This window comes from Ictidomys tridecemlineatus, chromosome 4 (genome assembly GCF_052094955.1).
Source record: "Ictidomys tridecemlineatus isolate mIctTri1 chromosome 4, mIctTri1.hap1, whole genome shotgun sequence".
NCBI classification, from domain to species: Eukaryota; Metazoa; Chordata; class Mammalia; order Rodentia; family Sciuridae; genus Ictidomys; species Ictidomys tridecemlineatus.
In genome coordinates, this window is record NC_135480.1 from 51,601,560 (window position 1) to 51,625,550 (window position 23,991).

At 47.2% G+C, this 23,991-nt stretch overlaps 1 protein-coding gene across 8 annotated transcripts in view; it reads right to left on the reverse strand.

The window, feature by feature from the left end:
• Positions 1–17,154, reverse strand: part of Ampd3 (adenosine monophosphate deaminase 3) — a 43,279-nt gene extending 26,125 nt beyond the window's left edge. The window contains exons 1-3 of one of the 8 annotated variants that reach the window (XM_021727371.3): positions 17,026–17,154; positions 7,981–8,206; positions 914–1,118 (exon numbers count right to left, since the gene is read on the reverse strand). In XM_021727371.3, the coding sequence (XP_021583046.1) occupies positions 914–1,118; positions 7,981–8,201 (426 nt within the window). In that variant the 5' untranslated portion in view covers positions 8,202–8,206; positions 17,026–17,154. Of the gene's footprint in view, positions 1–913; positions 1,119–7,980; positions 8,207–8,307; positions 8,464–11,757; positions 12,247–12,695; positions 12,942–13,018; positions 13,148–16,125; positions 16,326–16,473; positions 16,627–16,846; positions 16,986–17,025 lie in introns of those variants that run through there. The other 7 variants (XM_013359346.4, XM_013359347.4, XM_021727370.3 and 4 more) reach the window with 7 other exon arrangements.
• Positions 17,155–23,991: the final 6,837 nt, after the last annotated feature.

A 23,991-nucleotide genomic window follows, 5' to 3' on the forward strand; every position in this document is an offset into this window, starting at 1 on the left:
CAGGCCCCATTGCTGGCAGCAGACCCTCTGGGGCCAAGGAGATCTGCAAGGCGAGCCTGCTCCTCACAGACATGTAACTCCCTGAAGTCTAACTGCCTGGGTCAGGAGCCCCTTCCCTACTCCATGCCAGGCTGGCAGAAAGAAGCTAGTTCATGCTTCAGGCTGATGTCCTCTCGTTCAGCTTGAGGTCAGCCTGTCTCCACTCTCCCTTTCCACCACTGTGCCCACACACCTGAGGCTTTCACCAAGGCTCGGCCAGAATTCCGACCTTCAAAAAGGTCTGAATTGTTTCCAAATCAAATTCCCATTTCCAAGAACTTAACATAATTTGCAGTGCCTCCACACCATGGGATATTATGCATTTGTAAAAACAAATAAATAAACAAGAAAGTTCTTTATGTTTTATATGGCATTATCTCTAAATGGACTGTTAAGTGCGGGGAAGAAAAACTTGTCCACTTTCTAACCAAGACCCTCTCTTCCTGGTCGAGGGGATCTGGCCTATATTTAAGGATACTGACCCTAAGCATGTTAAGAGGAGCTAAGTTCGACCATAAACGATTTCATACAAATCAGTCAATACCATAACTTTGAATCTGCTGAACATTTGAGAATGCTGATGTACCCAAGCTGGCACCCTGCTCAATTGGCTGCGGTGACAGAGGGCAGCCATTCTGGACTTGGAGAACATAGGGAATTTACAGGTCCCAGCCATGCTGTTCCAGACTGCAGCTCTGGGCCCTTTGCACAGGGCTGGAGCAGCTCCCTGAGCACTTCCACACCCTCCAGCCTCTGCTAGTACCCTTCCTCCTTTTCAGACTCCTGCACCTCCTCTCACCACCCCCCAGACACCCACAGACTGAGCCTGGCCTCTGCAAGCAAAGCCCATAAAACACTCTCATGGCCACCTTACCCCAGCACAGTAATCTCCACTGATGGTGACCCGCTGGTACTCAGGCATGGCGTAGGGTACTGGTGTGGGCTGGGAAGTGGCTCCAGGGGGTGCGGGGGTTGCAGGAGACATGGCTGGACTGGTCACTGGGGGGCCTTTCCAGTCTTGCTGTGTCGGCATTTGCAGAGACAGGGACTGGGAACGGATCATCTTGAAACTTTTCTTTCTAAGAGCCAAGGACAAGGAAAGCAGGAGACATCAGCAGCTGATTGAGGTGAGCCATAAGCAATCTTTATTAGGTACAGAGCAAGAGAATTTTGCTATGATTAATCACGGGTGCTGGCCCTACCATTAAGAAGTTTCTAATTACTTATGCCTTCCCTTTTACACACAACTCTGCGTGAGATTCAGCACAGCCCTCCAGATGCCCCAACCTGTGGTTACTATGATCTGCAGTGGCTGTGTCTGCAAATGCCACAGAAGACAGACGGATGCAGACCACTGCAGTGCATAATGGAAGTGAGGATAACGTAAAATCGGCCAGGCTTTCCCCATGTGAGGCCCTGTGTGAGGACAGCACATTACCTTCACAAAACCCAAACTCTAAGGCCCGACACACGAACAGTCTCAGGAAGGTCTGTGAACAGGAACACAGAGGCAATCACACTGCATTTCCCAAAGTTGTAAATCTGGGGTACTGGATTTAGAAGAGATAGAGATGATCAGCTAGCCCAACCTCCCTGTTTTTTAAATAGGAGTCAGGGATCCCACAATGGAAAAGGGGCTTCCACAAAGTCACATAGCAAGGTGGCTGCTCTCCCCAGCCTGCTGTTAAGGAAAAGGAATGATCAGCATCAATTTCAAGACTGGACCTCTAGACCTGTCACCTTGGCACCAAAAGATTATTTCACTTGCTCTTGGGCACAAGGCTGTTTTAAAATGCTGCACGCTCATGCTGAGTTGGGATGACCTCACCTTCTTTATGAACAAAATAGTTATGTTTCAACTGAGGTCACTCCACATCCTGGAATCCCCAGGAAGGAAACTGCTCAGCACTTGGGCGAGGCTAATTAGCAAATCTCCCTCCCACTTCTCTTTCTGCCTCAGGTGGCATCCAGCCTCTGGTGTTGTCAACCACAGTGTCCAGTCAGAAGCCAGCAGACTCCTTGCCCCACCTCATGACTCAGGGACTCAGAAACTTCACGGGGATTTATTCCACCACAACCAGGGTCTACAGCCTCCAGCAAAGAACTTAGTGATAACAAGGATCCACCAGAGCCCATGGAATCCCTCTTCTTCCCCAGGCAGTGGTGACACAGGGTGTGGAGAATGCATTGATCCCCAAAGGGGCCTCAAGGCTCACCCAGAAACAGCTGTCTTCTTGCTGGCATTTGCCTAGGTCTCCTCAACTGCCAAATGTCCAGGAAGCACAATTCACCTCCTCTAATTATACACCCACCACATGCCACGGTCCTGTGGTTCTCATGCCTATGGTAAAGACTTGTGTTACCACCTCTTTGAGGCAAGGCTATTTGCACCTGAGAGATGGAGGTGGCCCCTTCTCAGGAGGTTACCTGAGTCTTCCCCTGGCCTTGAATAACAGACGAAGCTACCTCGGGAAACTCCGCTGGAACTCCAGGAACCCCAGCTGCTGTCCATCACAGGGACCTGAGTCAGCATCCTGCCCCATGTTAGATGTCAACTCAGACCAGACCATAATTCCTCAGAGCAGAGTCACCCTGAGCAAGGAGGCTCTCCCTTGGCATCTTTGGAACATTCCTGTCTAAGAGCCAGCGCTTTCGGCGTCCTCTCATCCTCTGACAGGCTCAGCTAGGTCCCAGGAAACTCCAGCTTCTGTGTCACTCTCATGCCCATCAGTCACTGTTTTGTGTCTCTCTGCCAAACCTCCTCACCCCTGTATGCCTCAGCCCATGCTGCCTGAGGCCTACCAAGGAGAAGTAGCAGGTGACTTCTAAGGTGAGCAACAGGTATGAAAGGTTTTTAAAAAACACAGGCCAAAAGCTGGAAGGTTGCACAAGCCAAGAGCCTCCCAGGCTTGTCCTAGGAAGGTCCACATCTTCTTTCCCACTGAGGAAGCCAACTGATGCCCAGAGAATACTCCTTCTTGCAGAAATCCATTATGGCTCCAGCCTTGGTCTTCCGATTGTCACATACAAACATCCTTAGGCTGGAAGCTCAGACCTTTCAGGCACAAAGGTAGGTTTAAAGACTGACGGGCCATATCCTCAGCGCCCACTCCTCTTGACCAGGGCCTGGGAATCATCAGAAGCTAACCGTGGAGCTTGTATCTCAAAAAAACTAGAGAAGCCGGTTTTGATTACTGAATAGCAAACTGCCACACATTTATTGGCTTAAAACAATAACCATTCATTCACTCACTGTCCTGCATGTGAGAAGTCTGGCTGGGCTTAACTGGCCTCTATGCTCAGAGCATCAAAAAAAACAAAATCAAGATGTTGGCCACACTGCTCTTGTGTGGAGGCTCTGGGAAAGAATCCATTTCCAAGTTCACTCAGGTTGTTGGTAGAATTTAGTTCCATATGGTGGTGAGACTGTGGTCCCTAGTTCCTTGCTGGCTGATGGACAGGGGTCACCTCAGCTCCTGCAGATGACACTCTGATCCTCACACTTAGCCCTCTGTCTTCAAAGCCAGGAGAGCTGTATGTTCTGGTACTTCAGAGCTCTCTGAGTTCCCCGCCTACTCTCAATCTGAGAGAGATCTCTGTTTTGAAAGGTTCCCGTAATTAGATCAGGCCCCTGGACAACTTCCCTATCTTAAGTTCAACTGGGCCATATGTCATGACAATCACAGGAGTGGCAAGTCATATTCTCAGGGTCTGGAGACTAGAGGGGGACATCTTGGAGGGGGAGTATTTTAAAAATTCTGCGGACCTCAGGCCCATATCTAGTATCCATCTACACAGGAGAGCTGGAGAGTGGCAGCTGAGTGTGTGGGCATGTGACCACCCGTGAATGTCCACACATGGGCCTCTCCTTCCTTCCCAAGGCTGTCTGAAGCCCCACGTGTGTCACCATAACAAAAGAAGGACACATAAGAAGCCACCATAATCTTTATCTGAATTACAGAACCATGGGGTCTCCTGGCTACAAAAGACCTTAAAGGCTCTGCACCCCAACCTCTCACTAAGGCAGCCTTTGCCTGGATGCCTCCAGTGACAAGGTTCCCCACATTTCTCCGTAAGACATCAGCATCATCACTCAATAAACATCTGCCAAGCACCCACTCTGGGCCAGGCCAGAGCCAGACACACAAACACACACGACATTGGCCAAAGCACAGTCTGTTGTCTCTGTTAGAAAGCACTTCCTCATGATGGGCCAACACTGTCCATCTGCAGTGCCACCTGTCCACACCTCGGACTAGCCCTTGGGGCACCAGGGTAAGCCAGTTCTCTTGACACAGCTGGTCCGCCCCCTCCTTCTTCCAACCACATGTACAAATACACTGCTGCCAAGGAGCTGGCAGGGGTGGGGCTGTGAGGACACCAGCTCTGGCCAAGCCTAAGGACCTGGGCTTAGTAGCAGCTTTGTCATCCCCTACACAGCTGGTCCTCCTGAGCCACAGGGACCTTCTTGTTGACCAGACCCCTAAGACAAGAAGACGATCTAGTCACGTGTGAGTTATTACAGCATTTCATCTCCTAGCACCTGTCCAGTGCCCCCACCTGCTCCATGGCCCTCAGCTGCCCCTGCCACTCATGATGTCCCCATTCCTACCCTGTCCACTACCCAGCCCTCCTCAGAGCCTGGGAAGCAGGCACCCCGAGCCTTCCAGAATATCTGGTTCTATGCTAAACTCTAGAACCATCAGCCCCCCCACCAACTTGTTCTTCATTCTAGAGAAATGCTGGTATCTTCCTGGAGGGGCTTCTAAAACCCACTGCCCCATTCATTCTGTCCAGGAATGGCCAAATTTAAGATCCTCTTGCCTTGACTTCCCAAGTTGCTGGAATTACAGGCCTATACCACTGCACCAGGCTAAGTAGGGGCAGGATTTTCCAAATAGAAGTCCCATCTATGTCACAGTTCGAAACATAAACCCACAGACTGGGTATCAGGAGATCTGCTACTGGTTCCAGGTCTGTGGGCTCCTTGCAGGATGACTGCATATCACCAATCACATCTAGAATGTCAAGGAGGGGCCACAGATGGAGAGGCTGCTGGAGAAAAGGTGTCCTCTGTGAAAATATTAAGATTGGAAAGCTGTGTAAAGGCCCCTCCAGTGAGCAGTGAAGTTAAAAGACAAACTTGGGTATGCATGGCCCCAGGTGACACTGGGATGTCTGACCAGGCTGCCTTTCAGAAAAGAAGCCAGTGGGCACGGGCAGAGCTGAGACCATCTTCCGTTGTGCCACTCAGAAGCCAGCAGCTGCATCCTGAGGAGCAGCACTGAGTGTCATTCCAGTGTCCACACACCAAGGAGCCAAAGACTCACCCTGCCTGCAGATGGGACAGTCTCCTGGCCAAGGTATGGCATTTAGAGCTAAAAGACAAGGTTCCAGTCCCCATGCTCACTTAACTATGTGCAAGTTAATTCAACTTCCCTGAGCCTTACTCTTCTCATCTACAGTCAAAATACTAAGAATATCCACTCAGTAAGCTCCAGGTGGGGATGAAAAAATAAATGTAGACCATACCGCCCAGAACTTTGCCCCGGGTAAGAACTAACAGCAAGCTGCCACTGCTGCCCTCTCAGCAGCAGGAAGCTGGAGAGTTTACTGTCATTTACATGGTGTACTATGAGCCAGGCACGTCCTAAGCCTTTTGCATGTTAACTTCCTCATTTCTCACAATACCACATGAAGGCAGCTACTGTCATCATCCATGCTTCCTTCCATGAGGAAGAAGCTGGGGCCCAGAGAAGTTTCCTAATCTGCCTCAGGTCACAAAGCATGTGAATAAGTGGCAGAACACAGCAGTCTCTGTTGTGGTAGCGGTGGGGAAGCATCTTGCCTCTGCTGGATGTGCACTGCCCACCAATGTAGCTAAGGCCATGGATCCTGGAGAGACAGTGGGAGCCAGAGACACTCCTCAAGGGGCTTACCTCACATGGGGCAGACAGACACAAATAAGGAAGGGACAGAACAAATTTCTGAAGAGGGGTCTGCAGAGCAATTTCTGGAAATCACAGAGCACCATTTGAACTGAGAAAGCTTCCGTTTTGCCCTTATCCTGAGAATCGAGAAGAACAGTGGTCTCTTTTTGCAGATGTTGGGCCCCGTGTCACTCTGTAATAGAAAGTAGCCTCAGACACTTATTGTTCCTGGTAATAAAAAATGCCAGGACTTCTCCCCCTCTCATTATGAAGGGTCTAAAATGCTCAATTCATCACACACAGAGGATCCTGCAGGGCACTCAGTTCTTGCAGACAGCCCAGTGTTATGCCAGGGCAGCATGGACAAGGGTCTCTACTCTCATGCTTTTCTTCCTCCTTCTAGGGAGAAGCACGGTGCTAGCCAGGGACTGCCCACCTGGCTTCTTCCCTGAAGAGGGCAAGCACTGATCTCACAGAGGGCAAGGCTCTGTTCCTGTCTCTGTACCCACAGTCACCTTGTTACTTCCAAAAACAGTCAAGGGAGTGCTAAATTCTATACTACCAAGACAGGCAAGAACTTGCCTTTTAAAATGACGGGGTGCTTTGGGAAAGGTCTGATCCCTGACTGGGTCTCAGAGAGGGCTCAAATTTCCACGACACCAGCTGTTGAGATCTACAATGTGCTGGGCAAGTGGGGACCTGGCGACAGCCCCACTAGATACTTCCTCAAGGCTTTTCTGCTGCTTTAATTTTGCTCTTCCAGGTGAGATGAGCCGTGAAGGATGAGGACTTCCCATTGCACTTGCCTAAGATCCAAACTTCTGATCTGGGAGCACAAAGCCAGTCTGATAAGCCAGCCTGCCACCCTTCTAGCAGCAGGGTAAGGCCTGTCTCTCAATAGGCCGCTAACTACGTGGGCCTCCTTGAAGATACCTGGGGCCTCTGCCCGCACCTGACTCCATACATAGCTAGATCCTTTGCAGCCTTGAAGTGTCACCTCCTTAGAGTAACTCATCCTTACTACCCAGTCTAATAAAAGTCTCTCTATCCTACCCTCCCTCTCTCCCTCCCTCTTCATCTCCTTCCTGGCTCTCATGCTGATCCTAGGCCTGTTTGTCCTCAGATCCATTCCTTCTCCTATTTCCCAGGGGTGTCATCTGGCTGCTGGCCTAGGTCTGGCCAATGCAGCCACTGGGAGAAACCTGGAAGTTTCAGGAAGAGTAGAGCCATGTATGGTACCTCCTGCCTCCACCTCTGCTTCGGGATGCAGCTCTTGGGTCTCCTTCTTGGCTCCAGTTCCCTTTGGAAAGGCCAACCCAGTGCTAGCTTCCCCGGGTGACCCCACCCTAGGCTCCAGCCTAGGTTGTCTCTCTAAGTTGTCTGGTGGTGGCCGCCCCTACTGCCTTTCATCTCCAGGCTGCCCCTCTCCCCCATTTGGCTCCTCCGTTCTCTACTACCCATGTAACCAATTCCTTGCACCCAAATCCTATTTCCTATACTCAAATTGTTTCTGTCTTTCTGGTTGGACCCTGACTGATACAGCAACTATCATAACTTGTAATACTTTTATTAATTTGTTCAGTTAGTTATTATCTGGACCCACTGTAAGTTCTACAGGGTGGGGGCTATATCTCTACTGTGCATTGCTATATCTGCAGTCCCGGTACAGCACCTGGCAATCAGGGAGCCACCTTAACAAGAAATGCAAACAAGTGTCCAGTGATGAAAAGATATATAAAAATTGGTGTTTCCCAAGAAATCCTTAAATTTCCAAAAAGAAAAGGGAAATACCATTTGGAAGCAGAGTGTATTTCCACACGTCATTTGTTATTAAATAGTAGCAAAGAAAGAGTGTTTTTTCATCTTTTCCACTCAACAGAAGCACCAAGACCACCTTCAATAAATAAGTGGTTTGTAAGTAGTCTTGATTAAGAAATCAACATAGCCCAGGGACAAGCCAGCTCCCCAGGGTACCACGCCTCAGGACATGAACGCCAAGTCCTGGACAAACCTTTTTGCAGTCTCCACAGACTTCTGCTCCGCCAGCTCCTTCTGTAGTTCCCTCTCCTTGGCTTCCTTCTGGCCAATGGGGCAGTCCTCAGGGACAGTGAAGAGGGACAGGGCATCTTTACTGTCCTCTTCTCGTAGCACTTTAGCAAACACCTTCTCAGCCAGCAGTCGGACTTGCTCGTCCACTTCAGAGATGTTCAGCTTGGGGAATTGTCGCGGCATCTCGGCTAGCAAAGAAAGAAGAAGAGCGTGAGTCTAATGTGTTACTGGATGTCCTGGGTCCCCACTGTGGGGGGCCAGAAGGCACTGAAGTGAGGACTAGTTCCACCTGATCCTTGGGTCAGCTGTCAACCCAGGAATTCCCAGATCAAACCCAGCAGGCCACATTTCAAAATCAGTTCCATAAGTGATCAAGGGTGAAGCGGATGGAGCCACTCATGTTTCATGGAAAAGCAAACACTCAGACGTCAGAGAATGAACTATTCAACTAGGTATTCCCATTTTCCTGATCTTAGGGAATCTGCAGCACATGGCAGGCCTGCCCTCCTGACTTTGCTTCCAAGACTAAGTAGGGGCGGGGGAGAATTCAGAACATCCCTCCTCCAGTCTATGAAGTTATTAGGAATGCAGCACTAACCAAACTTTACTCCCCCTCTTCCAGGAAGAAAGTCCAAAACTCACGGGGTTTCACAATGAGCTTATAGCCCCACAAGATTACAGCAGAGCCCTGGTAAATCCAAAGCTGCCTTCTACAATTCATAAAATGAGAACTTGGCTGCTAAGAAAGAATCTGCTATCACAGTTTATGGTCCCTCAAAACCTCCAGAATTGTCTAATAAGACACAGCAAATAAAGTTAATGTTTGAACAGGGATGCTTCACCCAGCTGAAAACTCACTTCCTCAAAGAAACTTTTCCTATCCAACTCTCTGACACTGGAAGTTTTTCTCATCACCTGGATGCTTTCTTTTTCTTTTCTTTCTTTGCTTTTTTACTTTTACAAACACTTATACAGCACTTATTATGTACAGTCTGCCAAGCATTTTATATTTATTATCTAAGTTAATATTTTTTGCTATTTTACAGATGAGAAAATTAAGGCATAGAGCGACCTCTCTCAGGGTCACACCTGCGATAAGTTGGCAGAGGTCTGTGCTTTTCTCAAACTTTCTCTCTTCTGTCCTCGGATCTGAACCCAAGCCCCCAGTTGTCCATCTATGTCCTTAACCACTATGCAGTGCTGCTACTCTGTGTTCCTTCAGGTGCAGGACAGGGACTCTTCATGCTCCCCAAATATCACAACACCTTGCAATGGGCAAATTCTGCCAATTTTCAACAAGCCACCTTCTCCTGGAGCAACTCTGAAAGGGGAGTTTCCTGTCCACCTATTACCACTGTTTCTTTAAGTCTGGTTTAAAAAAAAAGAAGTGATTTTGTTGACAGACAAGACAAAGGTGAGGCAGGAAGAGGAAGAAATTAATTCCAGGGAAAGGGGCTCATTGGGCCATCTCAGGACAGTCATTCTCTGGCCTCGTAATTTTCTTATCTGAGATTAAACGACAGGACTAAATGGTCTCTAAGGCCCTCTCAGTTCTAAGTGGTATAATTCCAGGTACCGGAGAGGTTTCCGGTGCCTGGGGAGGCTTACTGTGCTGGTCTTCTCTGTGGCATGTGAGGCTAATTCATGACACAGACAGGAAGGAAGAAAGTAGGCTATAATGGGCAGTTAGAGCGGTGTCTGTGGGCCCCTTGACTCTGAAACCAATTTTCTCTTCCCTCCACACGCAGGGACATGACTTTCTCAGGCCTCCTTTTCCCTAAGGGAGTTGGGTAGGAGGGAGCTGGTGAGGAAGAGCCACCACAGCACGCAACTCTGCTGGTCTAGGGAGCAGACCCAGACAGCAGAGGTCTGGCCTCTTCAAAGAACAAGAGGAACAGAGTTGACTGTGGAGACTGCCATGTTCTAATTGCAGAGTTAAGGGGAAGCTAGAGGTCATCAGAACAGAGGTTCAGAGAAGCCAATGGGGGGATGCTGGAACAGCATAAAGAACCAGGCACAGGAGGCACAGTCAGGCCAGGAAAAGCTATACCCCCACCACCCCTCAACTCCAAGTCCATGGGTCAAGTGCAGCATTCCAAGTCCTCACATCACATTTCAGAAGTAGACAGGCCCAAATAAAGGGCAGCAAATGTCACAAAGCACCCACATTGTTTGACTGGTAATCCCACTTCTAGAAATTTCTCTAAGAATCTGAAGAAAAGAAAAAGTACAAAGTTCATTAGCTGTACTCTTTATGTAAAGACCTTTAAAATGTCCAAATTAAAGCATACACACTTGAAAAAATTGTTAAGCTACCAATATTATCATTATGAGGACACTGAATCATATTCTAAAAAAATCTTGTGAGATAATAGTAAATAAAAACATTAATGCCTGAAAATTTACCTGTGCTTTGATTATGATGGTATAAAAGTGAATCCCCTTATGGACAGGGGCTGCAAGGGAGAGACATGTTCAAAATGAGCAGATGACAGGATGGCCTATGTGTAAGGCTGTCTTATTTTGATAATTAATGCTCTAATAATGTCACTTTTTTAAAAAACACAGAAAGAACAGAAAGAAAAATGATTAGATTTAAGACCTTATTTTAAAAGGTGGGGGGACACAGTAAAAATAAACCGTGATCTTATTCTAGCAAGTTTTGGCAATCAGGGACCTCTTCTGCCTACCCGACATGGAAAGAGGCCAGACCAAAGGGATTTGTACCATTGAGATTCATCTCTGCCTAAGCTCCTGCCCTGCATGGAAGCTGCCCACCACCACCTTCCCGCCCACTCCACCCCCACAAATGCACACATTCCCCAGCAGGTTGTCTCAGGAATGGGCTATTTGGGGGAAGGTCCTTTATGTCTAAGGGTTCTTACACCAGAGTCTGCCATCTTTGTCCCTGAAGCATTTTCAGCTTGCTCAAGTTAATTCAAACATACTTTTCAGGATGCATCTTTCTATAAAAGATCTCCTCCTTTTACTTTAGCTTAAATAGTTGAAATCAAACTGGGCCCCAAGAGAAGTTGATACCTGTTGCTAGAAAAACAGGACCTGCTATCAAATACTGGGGAGATACTGTGTTCCATAGGCCCTCCACCCAGGTTCATAAGGCATGTTAGACCTCAGGATCATGGAGTAGCATTTTCCCAAGGAAGTCTTTCTTTCACAGAGCTCATGGGAACCACGGCAGTGTCTTAAACAACTGTCACTAGTAGGGAATCCATGCACTACATCAGTGGGCCTTGCAGCCTACCACATATATGCTGTCTCCTAGACATTCCAGACAGACAACTCCACCTGCCAACCTTCCTGACAGAACTCAAACCCCCCTCAGACCTCCTGACACCTGCCAGGCCAGGCCTGCCAAGGAAAGACCACTCTGCAGATGCCAACTAGAGTTCAGCTCCAGCTGCCTAATAGTGTCTGGCCTTCAACCATTTGTCAGCTGAAGCCAGCAGTCGTGCGAGACTTAACTGTGAATTCACCAGCATCGGTCAGCTAGTGATACAGCTTATCTCTTGTTGCATATGACACCCTCTGATGAGCATAAAGAAATGTCCCGAAGTTAGAAAGCTCTAAAAATGCCACCAATTTCAACAAACAGTAAATTTGCATAGCACTAGAGCCCCTCCAGAAAAGCAGCACAGTGACCCTGAAATCTCCTCCTTACACAAATGAAGCTGTTTCCTGCCTTTGCCAGATGCTCTCTGATAGAACCCATGACACAGACCTGAGCCCGGCTCTGGAGACTCCATGACTGATCCTGGGGATCACACAGGCAACGATGTCCTCCGGCCAGGTGCTAGTGCTGCCCTGGAGGCTGCGCTGAGTCAGTGTAAGAGCAGCTAGCTGGGTCCTGCCTGCCGCTGCTGGGGTGGGAGGTCTCTGCTTTGCATATCTGTGAGCAGGAAAAGTCTGGGCTGGAAATTCTCCCGTGAATACAAAATGCGAGTGGAAAATTTCAAGAGCCCTAAAGGCCCCAGGTAACGCCGGTTATCCAAGCTTGTAGTATGAATGTGGTCTCCTGGCCCAGCTCCCAGTCCTCCACAGAAGAAAATAAAGCAGCCACTACCCACAGCAGCACATTCAGCCGTCCTGAGCAACCACAGAAGATAAGCCACCGCCTCTCTCTAACGCCCAGATCCTCCTGAAAGCCGAGGAGCAGTGAGATACCATCACCCCCTGCAGCTTCCGCTTTGAAACCCACTTCAGGCCTGACCTGGAGACAGGCCCATCTCCCCAAGGGGTTTCTTCTATGGCACAGCCTGCCCTGTCTTCTCTCAGAAGACACCCCCAAACCAACCCTCCTGACGGCACCCCAGGACTGGAGCAGGAACTCAGAGCCCAACTGCCAATACCAGGGCCTCCCTCCCCTCCTCCTCTAAAAGAGGAAAGGCCCCGTGAACTGTTTCCTCCTGGCCCAGGAAGGACAGTCTCAGAAGAGGGGAAAGCCCCAGCACAGGGACAGCACAGGGATAAAAGCAGCAAGCCCATCCCTACACATCCTTTTCTTACCTGAAAGAAACCACACATCACAGATTACAGGCCAGCCTGACAGAGCTCCAACACACACACACACACACACACACACACACACACACACACACACGGAAGAAATATGTCCACCTGGCCCACCTGAGCCCACGCCCTGCACCCTTCCCTTCTTACTGCCTCTTATGTGGGCTCCAGCTCTGATCAGCCTCCTGAGCTGGCTGGACTCTGCCATTCTCCAGGGGAAGGTGGAGCCTGCCTCAAGTGACCCACAGAAGCCAAGCAGGATGGATTAAAACAGCATCACGGGCACAAAGCTCTGCATCCTTTCAGTCTGCCTTTTAGGAGAATGGGGAGGCCTCAGAGGAGGCACATTGGCCTTCCAGTGACTTCGACAAATTGTGTGCGTCTGGGAAATAACCATGAGCAAAATGGCTATTTCGGTGGTGCTGTTGAAATCCTGGGGAGAAGAGCCCAGAAAGAATGGGTCAGCTGTTTACCGAGAAGCTAGATGTAGCCCTGACTTGGGCCTGAGTCACCTCCTCATGTCCAATCGAGATGTTGTGCCTTGCTGAGCCCACATCATAACTCCTGTGAGCACAGAGCAGGATTACAGGGTTGACACATGATCCTCAGGCTGCTGCTGGGCTTTGGCTACCCAGAGATTACGATCCACCTGTCCTCACAGCTGTTTCATAAACGTTACAATCAGCAGGCTACAAGGAGGGTAATATTTATTCATTAAATAATTAAACGGGCTTACAGCCTGAGAGAAAAATAATATCCAAGCCCTTAGTGTTGTTCTGCCAGAAGGGAGGAGACAAACGATTTCTTCTGCTGGTGTTTTGGGGGAAAGGAAAGATCAGGTGGAGAGTGTGATGGGAGCATCCTAAACCATGGGTCTAAGTCCAATGCATTTTATTCTGTACCTTTAATGAGATCCTAGATAGCCTTAGTCTAAACAAAGTTCAGTCTGTGGAACCTAAAAGGACAGAAGGCTTGGAAAATACTGCATTCCACAGTTCCACCATGAGGATTCATGCATAATTTCTACTAACAGATTCAACTCCATCGAGTCTAGACAGAGACAGGTAGCAGCTCCATCAGATGACACTGGGTATAGCAACAGCTAAGGGTCCTGCTGGAGCTAAATGATGGAACACCTTCTAGAATAGGGCCCATTTAGGAGCAAACTAGAGCTCTATTTCAGGAGGGCAAGCTCTGCTCAGGACCTCATGATTCCACCTAGAGCCTAACATGTTGCTATTCCCTGAGGCCCAGGTGTTTCCCTAGGCTAAAGAACACTGGTCCCAAGTCCTAAGCCTTACTTCCCTATTGAATGGACATCAGGTCAATATTTAATAATCAGACTCAGAGGCTGTATCCCCTGCCTGGGAAACCAGGCTACATTCACTTTTATCACTTACATGCCCTTAAAAGACCAGAAAGGCTGGAATCAAATTATGTATGTCTCATTGGGAAAGAGAGGCACAGGCTTGCCTAGAGTGGTCCGTTTCCCTTCTTGTTCCTGAGATGCCCGTGACTTACACAAGGACTTGGGCAAAGAGGTTTTTTCTGCTCAATATGAACTCCACAACAAATTTTGTCTGTCTCATTCACAATTATATCCCCACGCTTGGAATATGGCAGGCACTCAATACATATTTGTTGAATAAACTATTGTATAAAACACAAGTAAGTGAATAAGCTTTGTACAGGAATCTACCTATGGCAACTCCAGATCAGTACAGTGGCAATCTCCTGGGTTCGAATCTCATTCCACCACTTAGTTGCATGACTTCAAGTAAGTGATTAAACTTTCTGTGCCGCAGTTTTATTCCTTATAAAAGAAGAATGATAAAAATACCAGCCTCATGGGTTGCCATGACAAATTAGCATATGTAAAGTGCTTAGACTAGTACCTGGCTCAGAGTATGTGCTTTGTAAGCATTAGCTGTCAACATCATTATCTTTATCATCATTTCATCAGATAAAAGAGATTTCAACTGGGAAAATAAGCATAAAGTTTAATCTAGACACTGAATCTTTTCATTTAGTATTACTTATCAAGCACAATTGGGCCTGGTACTCTCCCAAGTTCCTACCTGGGTACAGGAAGAAGGAAGCCATGTTTAAATGTGAAGCTAGGTTAGAAGGAGGAACAGCCTTCTCCTCTATGAATGCTACTTCTTGGTAATTCTACACATCTAGGATTCCAACCATGTGTGCCCCCTCCCATTCCTTAATCAGTTCCTCATCACCATTAGAAACAGTTACTATTGTCTCTTGTCCTGAATATGCAGTCAAGATGTGGAAGAACTAACAATTAATCTGCTTGGTGGAAGAACCAGGAAAGCCAATGAGCAGCTTATGGAGAAAAAATAATGTATCTCCCCACTTAACCCTAAAACTATATTTGTCTGCCCATAATGTTATCAAGATCTGAGACTGATGTTAAGACCACCTTGAAGAGTGATCCAGCAAGTGCAAGGGCAAGAAAAACAACTCACATATCTCAAAGAACTTCTTGTCTTGGGTGAGAGCAGCTCAACAATTATCCAGGATCAAGTGACTGAGCCTGGGCTAAAAGGGACTAAAAGTTCAGAGGGTCTCCCAATGCCCCAACCACACAAGAGCCATAATTCCAGAGAGGGTAGTGCCCTACTATCATTTCCAGAGAAAGTCAGGCCCCTCGGAGTAGCAGCCAAAAGAGACCAACTACCCCCGGGCCTTCTGTAAACACTCTGAGAAGTAGGAGCTGACAGAAGCTGTCTGGCTCAGGGGCTCCACTGCCACTCAGCATGGATGCTTCACAGCCAGAGGATAAATTTCTCCTCTGCAGGTTCCAGCTGCAGTCAGCTTTTCCCTGAAGATGGCCAAATGTTTGTCACTCCCTCCGGGGGAATAGCCAACCAGGGCTCAAGGCCATGCTGAAATCCCTCCTAATGCTGCCAGCTTTCACCCAGCTCCTTTGCTTATTTGTAGTCAGAAAGGTTCCAGTCACAAACAGTTCAGGGACGTGTTGGTTAGCAAGCCTCTCCTACTCCAGGAACTCTCATAACTCACATCAGAGGCCACTGCCAGCCTAGACCAGCCATTAGCAGCTCTGCTGGCAAAGCAGCTACCAGGAAGTTCAAGGGCAGAAAGCAGACTACCATAAAACAAGGCTACCCCCAGAAAGCCAGAAGGAAGAATGAAACGACTCATCATCCTGTCCATTCCATGCCGCCAGGTAGAGTCCACCTCAGCTGCCCACATCCGGCAGGTCTCAAGCACCTAGAAACTTGTCCAGACACTTAAGTGGCAGCATATCCCAGGACCTTTAATTTCCCTAAATCTTGAGAATCCAATCTAGGCCTCCAGGAATCAGGGATGCTGCAGCTAGCTCACCTGGGGCCGCTGAAGTCCAGGCCACCTCCAGGAAAGGGGCGGGAACATAGGCAAGGATAGGGCAGGGGATAAGCCTGAGGTCAGCAATGCCACCACTGTGGGATGGGAAGCCACAAGCCGAGGTCGCGACCCTGGAGCACTCAGGACTCCCGGCCTGGGCTGCAGGGGCCACAGGGAGCCGGCCCAAGGTCAGCAGTGCAGCATCGCGTGCACTCACCAGGTTCGGAGGACAGGGCCATGCCTGGGCCCGAGGGGGGAGGCGGTTGCAGAGCTGGAGAGCAGGTGACACGCTAGGCAGGGCACACAGCTAGCGCCGCGGAGCCGGGCTGAGGAGCAATGAAGCCCTCCCAGGCGGGCTCGGGCCGGGCCAGGCCGCGGTCCGGCCCGCGCTCCGCAGGAGCCCGCAGCGCGCCAGTGGCAGGGGCGGGGGCCAAGCTTCACGAAGGTGCTGCGCCACCGAGCCCTGGCTCCAAAGCCCCCGAGGCTGTCGCTGCGGGTGGAGCGAGGGCCGCCTCCGCAGGGAAGCAGCCAGCGAGCAAGGCGCGCCGCCCTAGTCGTGCCCTACCTGGGCGCGGAGCGGAGGAGAAGCGAGAAGCCGGGAGCGGAGGGGCGCCGGTCTGGCAGCCGCTGCCCGCCAATTAGGCCTGCCCGCGGCTACCTGAAGCTCCCCGCGGCGCTGCCAACAGGAAACTTGAGAGTGCCAGGGGTGCGGCAGCAGCCCAGTCCCCCCGCCGGAAGCGCGCCCGGCGCCGCCTGGGCTCTGCTGGGCCACCGCCGCAGCCACGGGTCAGAGCCAGCCAGGATCCCCCTCCTCGCCTCCGCTGCCACCCAACGCCGCTCGGTTCGGCGATCGGGTTTGCCTGGCATCCTCTCCTCCCAGCCAGAACTTTCTCCAAGGCGAGATTCGAGGGGTCTCTGCCCCCACACAGGTGACTTACTCCCTGTAGTTGAACCGACCCGCAAGCATCCGTTTTCTCCCAGGTGTCCGTCTGGTCACTTGTTTCACCTTCCCGCCCCTCCCTCCCTGGCTCTCCAACTCTGCTGCCAGGCTTCTACTCCCGCCCCTCAAAGTCCGGAATGACCTCCTGGCTGCCAAATAGGTGCCTCCCTCGCTCACCTCTCTCCAGCACTTGAGCCTGCTGACCACGCCCTCCTTCCTGGAACGTTTGGAGAATGCGATCTCCTAAGGGAGAGAGCCCGCTGACACTCCTCCCTGCCCCCCACCCTCCTTCCCAAAGACACTAGCACGAGCTATATCTGGGGGCCTGTGGCTTCTAGGCCTCCAAGGCCTGGCTTTTCTTGTGGTGTTCCCTGGGGTCCCACTGTGTCAACCCCCTCGCTCACTCTACTGATCCGTTCTTGGGGATCCCTGCCACTCCGTTGGGTTTTACTACCTCCTGTCTGTCCTGTAACAATTCTTGAACACCCTCTTCAGCTAAGAATGCTCCAGAGCTGGGGATGGTCACTTCCTGGGGAACATCTCCACTAGCGGTTCCCATGGAAATTGTCCATACCCAAACTCTCAGGAAAGAACCTGCTGCTGTATTTCCAGTCTTAGTGAATGATACCACCTGGCACCCAGGCCACATTTGAGAGCCACACTTCATTCGATGTCCCTTTCACCAAATTAGTCACCGAGGAGGAAAAGGAAACTATTCATTAGTGAGCACCTCATGTATCCTCATGCATGCCATCTGCTTTCACATAGTTGCTTCAGCATCGAGTTTTATTCCTTCTACCTCACAGCCTGATGTTTATAATTTATTTATAAAGTACATGCACTGAGACTATGCTAATATATATTTTGAAGGACATTGGGAAATGTTAAAGGATGTGGTAAAAATAAGACAATAATTTTAAATTATTTTTAATAAGTGACACAATATACCTTTTTCCTTTCACTTTTAAGTTCTTTGTAATCATCTAATGAGAACCACATAATTACAAATGACCTTAATAAATCTTAGTTTAATATTTTATGAGACTAGAAAGTATGCTTTTAAGTTCAATTAATGTCAACACTGGGTTCTAGTGGCTTTTATTGTTTTGTTTTGTTTTGTTTTTAAAATATCCCAGCCAGGCAGAATTGTGCATGCCTGTGATACCAACTACTGGGGAGGCTGAGCAAGAGGATGTAAGTTCAAGACCATATGGGGCAACTTAAGGAGACCTTGTCTCAAAACAAAAATGAAAAGGGCAGAGGGTATAGATCAGTGGTAGAGGACCCCTGGGTTCAATCCCCAGTACCACTGGGGCAGGTTATAAAGATAAAGATAAAAAGATAAATAGAAAAACTCAATCTTTGCATCTACTAAATCATAATTCTCATTAGAATGCTATTACTGATTTACAAATGTAAAATTCCATAGAAAATCTCTTTTTTTTGTTCATGAGGCCAATATTCTCAATGAGGTTTTCATTGGTTGTTCTTGCAAATATTTTGAACAAATAGGATTTTTTAAAAAGTCTGGAGATTGTGCACTTGCAATTTATAAAATGGGTTTAAAAGTATGCTTCTAAACTTTGCAGACTACGACCGAGGAAAGTATAAATGACACTGACATTTGATCTTGGCATTAAAATCACATGATAATCCAGGTGCAGTAGTGAACATCTATAATCCCAACAATTTAGATAGTTGAGGCAGGAGGATCACAAGTTCAAAGCCAACCTCAGCAACTTAGTGAGGCCCTAACTGTTAGACCAGGACGCAAGAAAAGACCACTGACTCCAATTAAAATCAAATTAAAGCAAGCTTATTATTTCGACTGGCAGGGCTGCCTCTCCCACCCAAAACCTCGGGAACAAGATAGCAGCTTTCCTGGCGCCCAGCTTTATGGCCCAGAAAGTTACACAAAGGGGAGTTACAGATAACAAAACTCTGAAGAGCATAACACAAATGGTAGTTTACATTTTTGCTGGCCCCAACATCAGAATTTATGAAGGTCATTAGAGCCTCAGAGAGGGTCGTTATCTGGCCAGGGAAGGCCAAGATTTGTGAGGCGTCACTAAAGTTTCAGAGAGGGCTGCTATCTGGTCAGAGAGCCAGGCATGAGTGAGTTCAAGGCACGGGCAGGCATTCCAAGCAGGTTCAGAATTTGTAGTAATTTATAGTGAAGCCGAAATTAGCTTTTCATGGCTTTGTGGTGAGATGGCTCCCAATTTTAAGAAAAGATCAGGTTGGGTCTATCACTAACCAGCTTAGCGAGTCTCTGTCTCAAAATAAAAAAGAAAACGGGAAGTTTTCACAGCTCAGTGATAAAGTGCCCCTGGGTTCAATTCCAAAAGATAACAAAAAAACAAAAGATAAAAATCAATCAATTAATCACTTGATAATGGAATAGTCCAAATGCCATTTTTCAAAATGTTTTCCCCACAACGTGATTCTTTTTAAAGCATGATTATTTTCTTATCTCATTATTAAAATATTACCTTTACCTGAAAGATAATAGTGGGAGAGAGGGAAAGCGAGAAGTCTCCTCTCTGCTGGGTAGCACACTTGGAACAGTCACAGCCAGCAGAAAAGAGGACCACACGTTTGGAGTTGTTTTCCTTTTTCTTTTTTCTTTTTTAAAATATTTTTAGTTGAAGATGGATAAGATATTTTTATTAATTTTTTTCTGTGGTGGTGAGAATTGAACCCAGTGCCTCACATGTACTAGGCAAGCACTCCACCACTGAGTCACAACACCCCCCACCCCCACCCCATCCTTTTGTCAAAGAAAATTCATCTTTAAATTCCACAACTTCCAGTTCTTTGCCCTGATATAATCAGTAAATCTTTGACTCATGGAAAAGATTTTTAGTCTTATTCTACATTTCATCTTAAAGTATTATAAAGACCATAGTATTTTGTTTTGCTTTGTTTTGACATAAACCATATTATTGACATCCTATAGAAGTTTGTGCTTGTCCAGCTTCAAGTGTTATTGTTGTTGCTTATAGACAAATGAGATGATTGATGGGTTTCACACGTCACCCCTCAGTTTTATATTCTAGACAGGCAGCCAGTTCACCAGTGGTTACTCTCATACATAAAAACGTTTTACTATATGTCATCCACTATTAAAATAAAATATTTATTTTAGTAGATCACAAAAAGTAGTAAGTATTTCTTCATGAATGATTTCATCATAAAGTATAGCAAAGACTTAAGGTGACACATGTTAGCAATTTGCACCCAACCCTAAAGCCAGCCAACCTCCTCAACATCATGTGTTCTAAATCCTTTCTTCAGATGTTCAACAATGTTTCCTGTGTATCTTCCTTTTTTTTTTTTTTTGTATCTGGGATTAAACACAGGGTGCTTTACCATTAAGCCACATCCCCAGCCCTTTTTATTTTTTATTTTGGGACAGGGTCTAGCTAAGTTACTTAGGTCCTTGCTAACTTGCTAAGGCTGGTTTTGAACTCAGGATCCTCCTGCCTCAGCCTCCTGAACAACTGGGATTACAGACGTGCACCACCATGCCCCAGTTTCTGTGTGTCTCTCAATAGCATACACTTTTATGAGTTGCCATCTCTTCTCTGTATTAATTCAGTCTCTTAAACCATGACAAATAGAACAGCTATTTTTTTCCAATGGTATTGGCTAGTATTTTGCCTCTTACTGTTAACTAAGAAGCCTTAAAAGAGAGTTATGAACACTTTTATTACATTTAGTAATGCTTCACAAAAGTATACAACTAAATATTGCATGGTTTGGAATATCCCTGAAAAAGATTTGAGGTTTATTTCCATGTTCTGGGTTTATAGAATTTACATGTCTTGCTGATCACAATGGCTTATTTATATTATTATTAGTTAATAACCTAAGATCCAATGTATAGTCATGTAAATCCATATATCAAGTAATCTTTTTTATAAATTTGAACTTCTTGGTCAACTCCATTGTCAGAGCTGACTATATCATCATAAAGAATCTTGTGCTAGTAGTAGGAATTTGTTAGCTCAGGTTTTTTGTTTGTTTTTAGTTTGCTTTTGCTTGCATATTCATATTATCTTCATTCTATTGGTATCTTGGCAAGAATTTTTTTCAGATAAGTTGTCCCTTTTATGAGAGCAGTTTAGGTAAAATTAGATAATATAATCTGTCTATCCACTGCCTGGGATAGAAGTAATTTGTAATCATCATGTCACACTTGAAAGCAACTAGACCAGTAAGGGGATGGTGGTCCCCTCCTCTCCCCCCTTTCCTGCCAATACTTGACACAGACCCCTGGGCTGAGTAAGGATGCCTGTATTGATCTACATAGTAAATATTTGTGAAGCAGATATTTAGACCCAAAAAGAGAAAAAAATAAAAGTTTTCAAAATTTTTTCTTTTATATTCCAATTGATGATTCTCTGTGCCCCACTTTGAAGACCACTGATCTAATCCATCCCTTCCACTGCCTCAGTTCAACGTGAACACTATCTAACTGGTCTCTGCCAACACAACCAGCTCTTCCATCCCTCCTCCTCCCCTTGCTTTCCCAGACAAACACTCCCCCCACCCACCCCCGCAGCAGTGCCACCACTAGTTTTCTTCATGCTTCTCCCACCAGGAGCAGATATCCTGCAGGATCTTACTCCTCTCCTCCAATCTGCCTGGTGTTCCCCCACTAAAAATTTGGAACACCATGGAGAGCACCTAGGGCCAGAGCTGTGGCCTCCAACAGCACTTAGAGTCTTGGCAGGGTTTATTCAAGCACTTTTGGAAACCAAGAGCTGTTTGCTCCCCCCACCACAATTGTCCCCTCGGTGTGCACACATGTTCAAGAAGAATGTGATGCCCTCCAAATACCCAGTTTCTCTACCTCTTCTGATAGTTCCATGAGTTGCATTCCCAATGCCCCACCCAGCTGCCCCCAGGAGGCAAAATGAGAGGGTGTGCTTCTGAGATCTTTAGCAATCTCTCTTCAGACACAGCCAGTTTTTAAACCAGAATGCCCTGGGGACTGCTACTAATTGAGTGGACAGAAATCATGGCATACGGTGGTCAGACAACAGAGCAGAAACAGGACATCAGGAGTACAAGATGGCTCAAAGAAGAGAACCCAGGGCAGTCATCCTGGCTCCAGACATGGAAGGGCATTGCAGTCCCCCTTGATGTTATAGACTAATGGGAATGCAAGCCTTCCTGGAAACACTCCCAGTCCAAAACTGATCCCCCCAATCCCCACCCCAGGACTTCAATGCCACATAGTCAATTACATATAAGCAAGCAAGCTGAGGTCTGACAGACAGTGGGCATAGTGGTCCCCTTACTGTTAAGAGCTGCTTTCTTCTTTCTGAAAATCAGGATCTGGAAGGAGAGAACCAAACCTTTCTTTCTTCTAGTATGGGAGAGTGTCAGACCCAAATCATAAGAGTACATATCTTAGGCTTTTGACAGGAAGTTCAGGGAGGGCATCTTGGGAACCAGATGAAAGCCAGGAAGGGGAGAAGAAGAGAACTCAGCAGAAGGATGGATTGAGGCTTCTTTCAGGGGCAGAGACCCTTCACTAAGTACCCTCACTTTTCTCTGGACTGAAGAAGGGTTAATGAGTGGGGATTTGAGGCTCGGACCCCCAGTACCTAACCACAAAATGCCTAAGTCTGAGAGCCTGGTGGGGGCAGCTGCTTCTCAGGTCATGCCTTATCTGCTGATAGGTCTGTGGTTTCTAAATTAAATTGAAGTCTGATTAAATTTAAAAGTCTAATTAAATTGAAGTCTGAGTCAGTCATGGTGTCACACACCTGTGATCCCAGTGACTTGGGAGGTTTAGGCATCAATATCAAAAGTTTGAGTCCAGCCTCAGCAACTTAATGAGATTCCTCCCCCCCCCCCAAAAAAATAAATAAATAAAAATTAAAAAGTACTGGGAATGTAGCTCAGAGATAGACCCCCCTGGGTTCAATCTCCAGCACTGAAGAATAGAAAAATAAAAAAGAAAACTGAAGTCTGTAAATTAGCAATCAGTTTTCCCATCTGAGAATGACCTATGGCTCTGCCTTCCCTCCAGGACTCTACAAAATCACCCTAGGTGACACAAGCAACTGTTGTGGTGAGACTGCGATTAAGTTTTCATAGGTGGGAATCACAACCTGGAACATCCTTACACAATTAACCCATTGTTGGCACTCCCCTAATCGTCTGCCTCAATCCCCTTCATCACTTGCCTTATAATTTTAAATGCAGATTTCTAATGCTAATGTAGCACTCTAGAGTTTTTGGAAGCAGGGAAAGGGAGGCGAGCAGAGCAGAGCTCAGACAAGGCTATGATCTCTGTCCTAGAGATACAGTCACCTCATTACCCCACCAGCACCACCAGTACACACACACACACACACACACACACACACACACACACACACACACACCTCTTGGGTCATACTCAATCCCAAGATTCCTCCCTGACTATAACCTCTAGTATTTCTAGTCCGTGGCTATTCTCTTCACTGTTCCTGATTCAGAACTGCCCACTCAATCATTCAATGAGAAATAGCCAGAGGCTGAAACAGAAGCAACAGTATGTAGCTATCCTATCCCCAATATTTGCACCCCAGTTGAGTGGCAGTGCCCTTATCACCCAATACATCCACAGCTCTCTGAATTCTATCAGGGATAACTGAAGTAGGGAAGGACCAGCTTCACTGTATCAGAGAGAAGCACAGGGATTTTTTTTTTAAGTTCCTGAATTCTTATTCTTTAAGAACGAACCTAACTATTATCTCATTGATGATATAACACCTCTGGGTGGGGGAAGAAGATTCTGTCTAAGAACTGGATGTGGGAAATCAAAACTCCAAAAGTTGAGATGTTTGGGTGTGATGGTGCACACCAGTAATCCCAGCTACTCAGGAGGCTGGGGCAGGAGGATCACAAGTTCAGGTCAGCCTGGGCAATTTAGCAAGATTCTGTGCCAAAATAAAATAAAAAGGGCTGGGGATGTAGCTCGGTGGTAGAGTGCTTGTCCAGCATGTTCAAAGCCCTGGATTTAATTCCCAGTACCGAAAAAAATAGCAATGATTTTACAACGTGATGAAGGCAATTAATGCCACTGAATTGTATATGTAATATGGTTAAGATGGCAAATTATACATTAGATATTATTTTTCT